Consider the following 13774-nt stretch of genomic DNA (forward strand, 5'->3'; position numbering starts at 1 on the left):
GGTTGGTTCCATGCTTACCCCCCCCCCCCCCCCCACGACCCCCCCGGTCATCATTTAGTGCAAACACGTCGCTGTGGTTTGTTTGTCCACACAGGAATGGAATGTGTTAGGAATTGTTTTCCTTCCCTGGAATGTTCCACTTCTTGAATCTTCACGGGTGACTTTGTTCGACCCCCCCCCCCCCCCACAACGCCGGCCTGTGTTTGTTGACAGGGTAACAATAGTGAGGTGGGGGGGTCAAAGGTGAGCTCTGCCCCGGTGATGTAACGAGCGTCAGGAAGTGTCCATCCTTCCCGCTCCTGTCTGATGTCATCGCCAAAGCCCCCCCCACTGCCCCCCCCGTCCCCCCATCACTTCCTGTCCTCCAAATAATAAAAAATAATACAATCATTTCTTGTGAATTAAGCCCTAAGAAATTAAGATTTATGAAAAAATATAAATATTGTTCTCATGACAAGAAAATAATTTTCTGATCAGAGAGTCAACATATGAATATAAAAAAATATTCTAGAAGTTCTAATTGTAATAATAATAATAATAATAATATAATATGAGGCAAGCAAGGTATAGAATACGCTTGTGAACACATGATTATGTTATTATTATGTCATATTTTACTGGGCTAGCAAGGTGCTGGTTGTCACTAAAGGATGCTTCCTCCGCCATGCAGGGTCCGGCCCGGAGGAGGAAGAACATGACGGAGTTCCTGGGGGAGACCAACATTCCCGGCCCGGACACGCTGGGACAGATGAGCGGCTCTCTGCCCGCCACCGGACCCGACAGCTGGAAGAACCGAGCCGCCAGTCGCTTCAGCGGCTTCTTCAGCTCCAACGGCCCCCCCAACGCCTCCTTTGGCAAGGTAAGACCACTCCCCTGGCTTCTCCTTTCATTCATTCATCCATCCATCCATGCATTCATCCATCCTTTCATCCATTCATTCATTCATTCATCCATGCATTCATCCTTTCGTTCAGCCGTCCATTCATTCATCCATGCATTCATTTATTCATCCTTTCATTCATCCATGCATTCATCCTTTCATTCAGCCATCCATGCATTCATCCTTTCATTCAGCCATCCATTCATTCATCCATGCATCCATCCATTCATTCATTCATCCATGCATTCATCCTTTCATTCAGCCATCCATTCATTCATCCATGCATTCATTTATTCATCCTTTCATTCATTCATCCATCCATGCATTCATCCATTCATTCATCCATCCATTCATTCATCCATGCATGCATCCATCCATTCATTCATTCATGCATTCATTCATCCTTTCATTCATGCATTCATTCATCCTTTCATTCATGCATTCATTCATCCTTTCATTCATGCATTCATTCATCCTTTCATTCATCCATGCATTCATCCTTTCATTCATCCATGCATTCATCCTTTCATTCATCCATGCATTCATCCATGCATTCATCCATCCAGCCATTCATCCATGCATTCATCCATCCAGCCATTCATCCATGCATTCATCCATCCAGCCATTCATTTATTCATCCATCCAGCCATTCATTTATTCATCCTTTCATTCATCCATCCATGCATTCATCCTTTCATCCATCCACCCATCCATTCATTCATCTATGCATTCATTTATTCATCCATCCATTCATGCATTCATTCATCCATCCAGCCATCCGTTAATTAATCCATGCATTCATCCTTTCATTCAGCCATCCATCCATGCATTCATCCATCCACCCATCCATGCATTCATTCATTCATGCATCCATCCATTCATCCATCCATCCATTCATTCATCCTTTCATTCATCCATCCATTCATTCATCCATTCATCCATCATCCATTCATTCATCCTTTCATTCATTCATCCTTTCATTCATTCATCCATCCATTCATCCACCCAGCCATCCGTTAGTCCATCCATGCATTCATCCTTTCATTCATTCATCCATGCATTCATCTATTCATCCATCCATTCATGCATTCATTCATCCATCCAGCCATCCGTTAATTAATCCATGCATTCATCCTTTCATTCAGCCATCCATTCATTTAGTCATCCTTTCATTCATCCATCCATCCATGCATTCATCCATCCACCCATCCATGCATTCATTCATTCATGCATCCATCCATCCATCCATCCATCCATTCATTCATCCTTTCATTCATCCATCCATTCATCCACCCAGCCATCCGTTAGTCCATCCATGCATTCATCCTTTTGTTCATCCATGCATTCATCCTTTCATTCATTCATTCATCCTTTCATTTATCCATGCATTCATCCTTTCATTCATCCATCCATCCATTCATTCATCCTTTCATTTATCCATGCATCCATCCATCCATTCATTCATCCATGCATTCATTTATTCATCCATCCACCACCCCACCAGATGAAACATGTCCAGTATTCCAAAAACCAAAGGGATGCATCCAGTAGAATAATTCCATCAACCAGAAGGAAGACTGTAGTTCCAGGAACACGAGGAACCTTGAAGAGTGTAGCCTCGTCCTCCTCCTAGTTGACGCCCTTGTTGACCCGCCAGTGAAGGTCAACAAGGGTCACGAGGCAGGGTGCATTGCGGCCAGCTGCTAAACGCTGTGCGGCGTTCCCGACAGGAAGTGGACCGGCTGGAGCAGCTCCAGAGCAAGCTGCACACGTACACCATGTTCGGGCTGCCGAAGGTGCCGCGGCAGCTCTCCTTCCACCAGGACTCCTGGGAGGAGGAGGACGAGCAGGAGCCGGACCTGGTCCTGGAGGACAGCTGGCAGACGTTGATGGACGACGCCCAGGTGAGCTGTGGCCAAGCCCCGCCTCCTCCTCGCCGCACGCCACGCCCATTAATGTTCTTCATGCAACTTATTATTTTTCATCACTTTTCTCCCACTGCATTACAGTACATACTAGATACTACTACTACTATCTATACTACTATATACTACTGTGTATTCATACCGTCATTCATTTTACCAATCCATAAATACTTCCTTCACCTTCCGTATCCAATCAGTGCACACATTAGCATGTTGCTAACAGCGACAACGCTTTCTCGGCTTTAGCCTCCAGACATGCCGCTGTTAGCCGCTGTTAGCTGTTGTTAGCCGCTATCAGTCGCTATTAGCCGCTGTTAGCTGCTATTAGCTGTTGTGAGCCGCTATCAGTCGCTATTAGCCGCTGTTAGCCGCTATTAGCTGTTTTGAGCCGCTATCAGTCGCTGTTAGCCGCTGTTAGCCGCTATCAGTCGCTATTAGCCGCTGTTAGCCGCTATTGCTTTGTTGGTGGACGTGTGCTGCTTGTCATCTAACATATTCATATTTACACGATCCGCATGATCACGCATGCTAACGATGCTAACGATGCTAACGATGCTCTTTGGTAGACGCTGACGAGGAGGCAGTTCCACCAGCAGGAGGCCATTTGGGAGCTGCTACACACCGAGGCCAGCTACATCAAGAAGCTCCGAGTCATCACCGACGTGAGCACGCACGCCACCGCACCGACGCTACACAACACTACACAACACTACACAACACTACACAACACTACGTACACACAAAGGTAGCACACGATGATACGCACTAACACTACACAACACAACACACACAAAGGTAGTCCACAATGATACACACTAACACTACACAACACTACACACACAAAGGTAGTCCACAATGATACACACTAACACTACACAACACTACACACACAAAGGTAGTACACAATGATACACACTAACACTACACAACACTACACACACAAAGGTAGTACACAATGATACGCACTAACACTACACAACACTACACACACAAAGGTAGTACACAATGATACACACTATCACTACACAACACTACACAACACAAAGGTAGCATGGAATGATACACACTAACACTACACAACACTACACACACACAAAGGTAGTACACAATGATACACACTAACACTACACAACACTACACACACACAAAGGTAGTACACCATGATACACACTATCACTACACAATGATACACACTAACACTACATACACACAAAGGTAGCACACAATGATACACACTAACACTACACACCACTACACACACAAACGTAGTACACATTGATACACACTAACACTACACACCACTACACACACAAACGTAGTACACATTGATACACACTAACACTACACACCACTACACACACAAAGGTAGTACACAATGATACGCACTATCACTACACAACATTACACACACACAAAGGTAGTATACAATGATACACATTAACACTACACAACACTACACACACACAAAGGTAGTACACAATGATACACACTAACTACACAACACTACACACACACAAAGGTAGTACACAATGATATGCACTAACACTACACAACACTACACACACACAAAGGTAGTACACAATGATACACACTAACACTACACAACACTACACACACACAAAGGTAGTACACAATGATACACACTAACACTACACGACACTACACACACACAAAGGTAGTACACAATGATACACACTAACACTACATACACACAAAGGTAGTATACAATGATACACATTAACACTACACAACACTACACACACACAAAGGTAGTATACAATGATACACATTAACACTACATACCACTACACACACAAAGGTAGTACACAATGATACACAATAACACTACACAACACTACACACACACAAAGGTAGTACACGATGATACACACTAACACTACACAACACTACACGCACACAAAGGTAGTCCACAATGATACACACTAACACTACACAACACTACACACACACAAAGGTAGTACAAAATGATACACACTAACACTACATACACACAAAGGTAGCACACAATGATACACACTAATACTACACACCACTACACACACAAACGTAGTACACATTGATACACAACACTACACACACACAAAGGTAGTCCACAATGATACACACTAACACTACACAACACTACACACACAAAGGTAGTACACAATGATACACACTATCACTACACAACACTACACAACACAAAGGTAGCATGGAATGATACACACTAACACTACACAACACTACACACACAAAGGTAGTACACAATGATACACACTAACACTACACAACACTACACACACACAAAGGTCACATGGAATGATAAACACTAACACTACACAACACTACACACACAAAGGTAGTACACAATGATACACACTAACACTACACAACACTACACGCACACAAAGGTAGTACACAATGATACGCACTATGACTACACAACACTACACAACACAAAGGTAGTACAGTACAGTAGTATGCCAAAGCAGCAGTACCAGCAGTAGTATGCCAAAGCAGCAGTACCGGCAGTAGTATGTCAAAGTACCAGTAACGGCAGTAGTATGTCAAAGTACCAGTAGCGGCAGTAGTATGCCAAAGTACCAGTAGCGGCAGTAGTATGCCAAAGCAGCAGTACCAGCAGTAGTATGTCAAAGTACCAGTAGCGGCAGTAGTATGTCAAAGTACCAGTAGCGGCAGTAGTATGCCAAAGCAGCAGTACCATGTGTAGTATTGTGATGGTTTTGTCGTGGTTGCAGCTGTTCCTGTGCGGCCTACTAAACCTGCAGGAGAGCGGCCTCCTGGTGGAGGTGGAGCCCCCACGCATCTTCAGCAACGTGCAGGAGATCGTGGGCCTTCACACGGCCCTCTGGAACCGAGTCCTGCTGCCCCTGCTGGACAAGGCCAGGAAGGCCCGCACCCTGCTGGACCCCACCGACCTCCACCAAGGCTTCAGGACGGTCAGCAGCGGCCTTTTTCCCGCCAAATCCCGGCCTTCCTGTAGTGTTTAGGAGGCGGTGCAGCATATCATACGCTGTGAAATGAAAGCACCATTGTAATGTTCTGGAGGTAGCATGGCATGGAGCAGCATTCCATGCACTGCCGGACTATTCCAGGGACTATTCCAGGGACTATTCCACACGTGCAAACGTAGTACTAAGTGTAGTCGTGTGTTTGTGTCCAGTTCGCCTCCAGGTTCAAGCCGTACATCCGCTACTGCATGGAGGAGGAGAGCTGCATGGAGAACATGCGGGCGCTTCTCAGGGACAACGAGCTCTTCAGGACCTACGTGACGGTGAGGACCCCCGGCCAGACCACGGCGCACCACGGCGCACCACGCGTCTAACGCCTGCTTTTTGTGTGTCGCAGTGGGCCGAGACCCACAAACAGTGCAACCGTCTCAAGCTGGCAGACATGTTGGCCAAACCTCACCAGCGACTCACCAAGTATCCTCTCCTGCTCAAGAGCGTCCTCAAGAAGACGGACGAGCCGGCGGCCCGCGACATCGTCAGCGGCATGGTACGCTACATTTATACACGCTTATTACACGCCATCCATGTACACCATATTGGATAATAGGAATGTAAAGTGACTATAGGGGTGTTATTTCATGTCTAGAGGGCTCTAATCATGATAAAAGTGTATTTAGAAGGTGGTAAACAGTTTTCTGTCTTATTTCCTCTCATTATATCTACTATGTTGGGTAATAGGAGTGTATAGGTGACTATAGGGGTGTTATTCCATGTCTAGAGGGCTCTAATCATGTTAAAAGTGCAATCTTAAACATATTTTCTGTCTTATTATGCTCACTATATTTGGTAATAGGAGTGTAAATGGGACTATAGGGGTGTTATTCCATGTCTAGAGGGCTCTAATCATGTTAAAAGTGCAATCTTAAACACATTTTCTGTCTTATTATGTCTACTATATTTGGTAATAGGAGTGTAAATGTGACTATAGGGGTGTTATTCCATGTCTAGAGGGCTCTAATTATGATAAATGTGTATTTAGAAGGTAGTAAACAGGGTTTCTATGTCCTCTTATTATATCTACCATGTTGGGTAATAGGAGTGTATAGGTGACTATAGGGGTGTTATTCCATGTCTAGAGGGCTCTAATCATGTTAAAAGTGCAATCTTAAACACATTTTCTGTCTTATTATGTCTACTATATTGGGTAATAGGAGTGTAAATGTGACTATAGGGGTGTTATTCCATGTCTAGAGGGCTCTAATCATGTTAAAAGTGCAATCTTAAACATATTTTCTGTCTTATTATGCTCACTATATTTGGTAATAGGAGTGTAAATGTGACTATAGGGGTGTTATTCCATGTCTAGAGGGCTCTAATCATGTTAAAAGTGCAATCTTAAACATATTTTCTGTCTTATTATGCTCACTATATTTGGTAATGGGAGTGTAAATGTGACTATAGGGGTGTTATTTCATGTCTAGAGGGCTCTAATCATGTTAAAAGTGCAATCTTAAACATATTTTCTGTCTTATTATGTCTACTATATTTGGTAATAGGAGTGTAAATGTGACTATAGGGGTGTTATTTAATGTCTAGAGGGCTCTAATGTTAAAAGCACAATCTTAAACATATTTTCTGTCTTATTATGTCTACTATATTTGGTAATAGGAGTGTAAATGTGACTATAGGGGTGTTATTTAATGTCTAGAGGGCTCTAGTCATGTTAAAAGTGCAATCTTAAACACATTTTCTGTCTTATTATGTCTACTATATTGGGTAATAGAAGTGTAAAGGTGACTATAGGGGTGTTATTTAATGTCTAGAGGGCTCTAATCATGTTAAAAGCACAATCTTAAACATATTTTCTGTCTTATTATGTCTACTATATTGGGTAATAGAAGTATAAAGGTGACTATAGGGGTGTTATTTTGTGTCTTCATTTCATCGCATGCTTATGGCATATTTATTCCACATTTATTAGAGTTTCCTCACCAGGCAACTAAGGTGGTGTTTGACTTGTAGGTGGCCACGGTGGAGAGCTTCATCGACAGCATCAACTCGCACATGCGTCAGCGCCAGGAGCAGCAGAAGCTGGCCACCATTTCCGCCCGCATCGACTCCTACGAGGCGGTCGAGGGCAGCAGTGAGGAGGTGGAGAAGGTGAGGAGGAGCGCTGCCGCAGCCGAGCCATAGCGTGCAGTTCCGGAATCATTCCTTTCCACGTCTTCCCGCTCAGATCCTCAAGGAGTACAACCGCTTTGACCTCCTGGCTCCCATGAGAGGAACGTCGGCCGAGGAGACGCGACAGCTCCACCTGGAGGGCGCGCTGAGGATGAAGGAGGGCAAAGACAGCAGGGTGAGGACCGCTTCCTCCCTCGTTCATTCATTCATTCATTCATTCGTGTATAGGTAACTATAGGGGTGTTATTTCGTGTCTAGAGGGCTCTAATCATGATAAACATGTATTTAGAAGGTAATAAAAACAAGTTTTCTCTGTATTATTTCCTCTTATTATATCTACCGTGTTGGGTAATAGGTGACTGTAGGGGTGTTATTTCATGTCTAGAGGGCTCTAATCATGTTAAAAGTGCAATCTTAAACATATTTTCTGTCTTATTATGTCTACTATATTGGATAATAGGACTGTAAAGGTGACTATAGGGGTGTTATTTTGTGTCTAGAGGGCTCTAATCATGATAAAAGTGTATTTAGAAGGTGGTAAACAGGTTTTCTCTGTATTATTTCCTCGTTATGTCTACTATGTTGGGTAATAGGAGTCTATAGGTGACTATAGGGGTGTTATTTCATGTCTAGAGGGCTCTAATCATGATACACATGTATTTAGAAGGTGGTAAACAAGTTTTCTCTGTAATATTTCCTCTTATTATATCTACCATGTTGGGTAATAGGAGTGTATAGGTGACTATAGGGGTGTTATTTCATGCCTAGAGGGCTCTAATCATGATACACATGTATTTAGAAGGTGGTAAACAAGTTTTCTCTGTAATATTTCCTCTTATTATATCTACCATGTTGGGTAATAGAAGTGTATAGGTGACTATAGGGGTGTTATTTCATGTCTAGAGGGCTCTAATCATGTTAAAAGCGCAATCTTAAACATATTTTCTGTCTTATGTCTACTATATTTGGTAATGGGAGTGTAAAGGTGACTATAGGGGTGTTATTTCATGTCTAGAGGGCTCTAATCATGATAAACGTGTATTTATTTCCTCTTCTTCTTCCTCATCCGTTCATTCAGATGGACGTCTACTGCTTCCTCTTCACCGACCTGCTGCTCATCACCAAGCCCGTCAAGAGAGTGGAGAAGGTGAAAGTCATCCGCCAGCCGCTCCTCGTCCACAACGTGGTCTGCAGGGAGCTGAAGGACGCGGGTGAGATGCCAGTTAGGATCCGGTCCAGTCATGTTTTATGTATTAGTCATTATGAATATATGGATTATGTATTTTGATGATAACATGCCCCCCTGTGTTTGGATGAAGGTTCCTTCATCCTCATCTACCTCAACGAGTTCCGGAGCGCCGTCGCCGCCTACACGTTCCAAGCCAACAGCGCCCCCCAGGGGAGGAGCTGGATGGAGGCCATCGCCAGCGTGCAGGTTGGAGTCGCTGGCGTTATGGCGTGATGGCGTTATGGCGTGATGCCGTAATGGCTGACTGTGATTTGATGAGCAACTTTGCCGCCGCAGAATCATCTCCAGGAGCTGCGCACCGAGGAGGTGATCAGACAGCAGAACTCCATCAAGACCAAAACGCCGCAGGAAGACCACCACCATCATCATCAAGAAGAAGAAGAAGAAGATGAGAGCAGCAACTCCAATGCTAGTTCTCCATGTCTGACACACAAACAGCAGCACAACCTCAGGTGACATGGATAGTTGCATTAATACTACTACTACAACTACTACTACTACTATGACTACTACTACGATACTGTCCACCTTACGTCTTTACATCACATGAAGATCAACACCATAGACCTTTCAACGGACGTAACCAACCTGGCGTGGCCGACTCCACGTCTTTTTGGAAACATTAGGAATGGAATATGACCTGAAAACATTCCATTCCCAACATAAACACGGACAACCATTTAGTTCGTCAACGGATGTAAGAGAGCTGGCACAGCCAACATCACGTGTAAATGTTAGGAATGGAATATTAATTTTAGGAACAAATGCAAATATGTTGCATTGAAACGGAGTGGAAAACATTCCATTCCCAACATAAACAGTCTTACAGTCTGGTCCCTCAACAGACGTAACAAAGCTGGCATAGCCAACATCATGTGTAAATGTTAGGAATGGAATATTACTTCTCTGTAAGGAACAAATGCAAATATGTTGCATTGAAACGGAGTGAAAAACATTCCATTCCCAACATAAACAGTCCTACAGTCTGGTCCCTCAACAGACGTAACAAAGCTGGCATAGCCAACATCATGTGTAAATGTTAGGAATGGAATATTACTTCTCTGTTAGGAACAAATGCAAATATGTTGCATTGAAATGGAGTGAAAAACATTCCATTCCCAACATAAACAGTCCTACAGTCTGGTTTCTCAACAGACGTAACAAAGCTGGCATAGCCAACATCATGTGTAAATGTTAGGAATGGAATATTACTTTTCTGTTAGGAACAAATGCAAATATGTTGCATTGAAATGGAGTGAAAAACATTCCATTCCCAACATAAACAGTCCTAAAGTCTGGTTTCTCAACAGACGCAACAAAGCTGGCATAGCCAACATCATGTGTAAATGTTAGGAATGGAATATTACTTCTCTGTTAGGAACAAATGCAAATAAGTTGCATTGAAACGGAGTGGAAAACATTCCATTCCCAACATAAACAGTCCAACAGTCTGGTCCCTCAACAGACGTAACAAAGCTGGCATAGCCAACATCATGTGTAAATGTTAGGAATGGAATATTACTTCTCTGTTAGGAACAAATGCAAATATGTTGCATTGAAATGGAGTGAAAAACATTCCATTCCCAACATAAACAGTCCTACAGTCTGGTTTCTCAACAGACGTAACAAAGCTGGCATAGCCAACATCATGTGTAAATGTTAGGAATGGAATATTACTTCTCTGTTAGGAACAAATGCAAATAAGTTGCATTGAAACGGAGTGGAAAACATTCCATTCCCAACATAAACAGTCCAACAGTCTGGTCCCTCAACAGACGTAACAAAGCTGGCATAGCCAACATCATGTGTAAATTTTAGGAATGGAATATTACTTTTAGGAACAAATGCAAATATGTTGCATTGAAACGCAGTGAAAAACATTCCATTCCCAACATAAACAGTCCAACAGTCTGGTCCTTCAACAGACATAACAAAGCTGGCATGGCCAATATCGCGTGTAAATGTTAGGAATGGAATATTACAATATTACTTCTCTGTTAGGAACAAATGCAAAACATTCCATTCCCAACATAAACAGTCCGACAGTCTGGTCCTTCAACAGATGTAACAAAGCTGTCATGGCCAACTTTGATCAGGTGTAAATATTAGGAATGGAATATTTGTCTAAATTGTAACATGAACCCTGCCAATGTTTTTCCAGCCAATCGGACGCTTCCACCGAGACGCTGTCGGTGATGGGCGTGGACGATCCGACCGAGTCGTCTCCCAGCGAGGGAAACACGGACGTCTCGGTCCTATCAGAGAGGTCGGAGGCGGAGCTTTCCTCAAGTCTCCACAGGACATCCTCGGGCGTCTCCTCTGATCCCGACCAGGAGGCGGAGCCTGACGGCTCGGAGCTGGACCCTCAGTGCCGCTCTCTGTCCATGGACAGCGCCTACGGGACGCTCTCCCCCGAGTCGCTCCTCAGAGAACTTCAGCCTCAGCAGAGCGAAGGGGAGGGCACGGGGGGGGAGGAGGAGGAGGAGGACGACGACGCCTCGTTGGGCTCGCAGCTGTCCGTGGTCCGCTCGTGTAAACCTCGCCGGCGCCCTCAGGTGACGCCCCGAGTCCACCGCCACCGGAAGCTGCCCGCTCTGGCCTCGTCTCGCTCCGAGGACAACCTCCTGCAGCGCCTCCATGCCAAGGTGGCCGCCTCCTCCGTGGCGCGTGACCACGCCTGCTCCCGTGGGAAGGACACGCCCCCGCTGGGGCTCAGCAAGAGCCTGTCGGAGCTCGGAGGCGAGGCGTCCGGCATCAACGCTCCAAGCGGCGGCTCCGACGGGGCCGCTGCGCCCTCCGGCGACGCCCGTAGCAAGCGCGAGCCCGCGACCGGCGCCGATTCGGGCGATTCGTCGCCCAAAGCCAGGAAGTCGCCGCCCCAGCAGCACAAGAAGCTGACGCTAGCGCAGCTCTACCGAATACGCACCACTCTGGTCCTCAACTCCACCCTCACCGCCTCGTGAGTACAAATATTACATTTTATTTCATCATATTATGACTTTATTACAATGTTTTATACAAAAATAAAAATGGTTTTGTTTCTTATAATGTTACCACTTTAAAAATACATATTCATGATATTTTTATCACTTTAATTACATAATACATTCTAATATTGGAAAAATGTGCTCCACATTTTAAGAAAATGTATTTTCAAATTATCAATTTTAAAAAATTCAGCATTTGACAAGAATAATTAATATTTTCCAAGAATTTTTCCAAGGATAATTGCTAGGGAAGTTGCTATGATGAGTTGGAATTTGGAATAAAGTTATTTTATTCATGTCCTCGTTTTACCAGAAACAAATAATAATTTTACCAGAAAAATTGTAAATATAATGAGAAAAAAAATCCAAATTTTACCAGCAAAATAAAAAAATTGATAATTTTCGAATAAAGTTGTAATGAATAAAACGTAAGAAGTGGTCCTAAAAATAACTCATGTTGTGGCAGCAAACAAACTGAGCTTATGTCGCCCTCTGCTGGTGGTTAAGCGGTATTACGTTCTAACGCCGTTTGCCTGCTTTATCGCATCGATACCATGGAAGAACATCCTTCCGATGTTTGTGTGTGTTGCTTCCGCAGGGAGGTGTAACCATGGCAACCACTTGAGACCAATGCACTCGCCATCGAGGAGGAGGAAGAGGAGGAGGAGGAGGAGACTCTCACTGCTTGCACTTTGCAGAGGACGGTAGCACCACAAGGAGGCGGGGCTGCCTCTTTTTATTTTGGGGGATGGGGGCGGAGCTTTGGGGCATGGATGGGCGGGGTCATGACTTTAATTTGCTCCGACAAAAAATGATTGCACATTTATTTCACAGAAGAAGAATCGCCAAGGAGACAGTCATCTGGTGCGCATGCGTGCGCGCTCACGGGGACCACCCAACTAACCAAAGAGAGTTCATCAGGTGTTTCTTATTGCTTTTCATTGATTTCCTGTTTGTTAGAAGAGGCGTGGCCATTAAGGGTGGGCGGGGTCATGAACACACGTGACTTTAAAGGCCAACAAAAAAAGCCAAATGTGTTGGCTCGGCTGAGTGTTTTCTTTTTGTGGCATGAAGGCGACTTTGGACGAGTTTGGTGAAAATATATTGTTTATGATGTGATATTTTCCAAACTAAATACTTTCACAGCAAATAGTCTGTTTACATTATTCAGGATTTTTTGTTTATGTTTTGCTCATGTTTAATATTTATTTCATACTAAAGAGTATTAGGGCTTCACCAAAGCCAAAGAAATGATAAGCCAGGATTGGACCAGAAAATTGTCTCAATTTGACAAACTAATGAAAAATTGTCCAAAAAAGTACCACTTTACTGTGGTAATATTTGATATATTTTTCCTTGTACTTTTACCAATTTGGCCGTTTGGCCGTGTCCCTACATCTTCTTTGTCATGCTGCCCGCTGCATGTAAATATGAATAAGATGATGATTATTCCAACGTTTGTACATTTTCTTTTTGTTGACGTAGTCTTTTTTTCATCCAAAAAAATCATGTTATTTTTGAGTTATGACTTTTCAAAAACGAAAAAGTCTTGTGAAATAAATGTTCTAAACCCTGTAAAA

The 13774-nt window shown here is 43.7% G+C and overlaps 1 protein-coding gene across 4 annotated transcripts in view; it reads left to right on the top strand.

The window, feature by feature from the left end:
- plekhg5b (pleckstrin homology domain containing, family G (with RhoGef domain) member 5b) overlaps positions 1–13774 on the top strand; it is a 39129-nt gene extending 25355 nt beyond the window's left edge. For 3 of the 4 annotated variants that reach the window (XM_058051926.2, XM_058051923.2, XM_058051925.2), the window contains 13 exons: positions 671–859; positions 2611–2784; positions 3372–3467; positions 5565–5765; positions 5990–6100; positions 6175–6324; positions 7800–7937; positions 8014–8133; positions 9037–9169; positions 9278–9393; positions 9484–9659; positions 11369–12166; positions 12793–13774. In XM_058051926.2, the coding sequence (XP_057907909.2) occupies positions 671–859; positions 2611–2784; positions 3372–3467; positions 5565–5765; positions 5990–6100; positions 6175–6324; positions 7800–7937; positions 8014–8133; positions 9037–9169; positions 9278–9393; positions 9484–9659; positions 11369–12166; positions 12793–12802 (2412 nt within the window). In that variant the 3' untranslated portion in view covers positions 12803–13774. The remainder of the gene's footprint in view (positions 1–670; positions 860–2610; positions 2785–3371; positions 3468–5564; positions 5766–5989; positions 6101–6174; positions 6325–7799; positions 7938–8013; positions 8134–9036; positions 9170–9277; positions 9394–9483; positions 9660–11368; positions 12167–12792) is intronic. The other variant, XM_058051924.2, reaches the window with a different exon arrangement.

The sequence above is a fragment of the Doryrhamphus excisus genome, linkage group LG15, assembly GCF_037039965.1.
Source record: "Doryrhamphus excisus strain RoL-2023G ecotype Guam linkage group LG15, RoL_Dexc_Guam_v1.1, whole genome shotgun sequence".
In the NCBI taxonomy this organism is placed as follows: Eukaryota; Metazoa; Chordata; class Actinopteri; order Syngnathiformes; family Syngnathidae; genus Doryrhamphus; species Doryrhamphus excisus.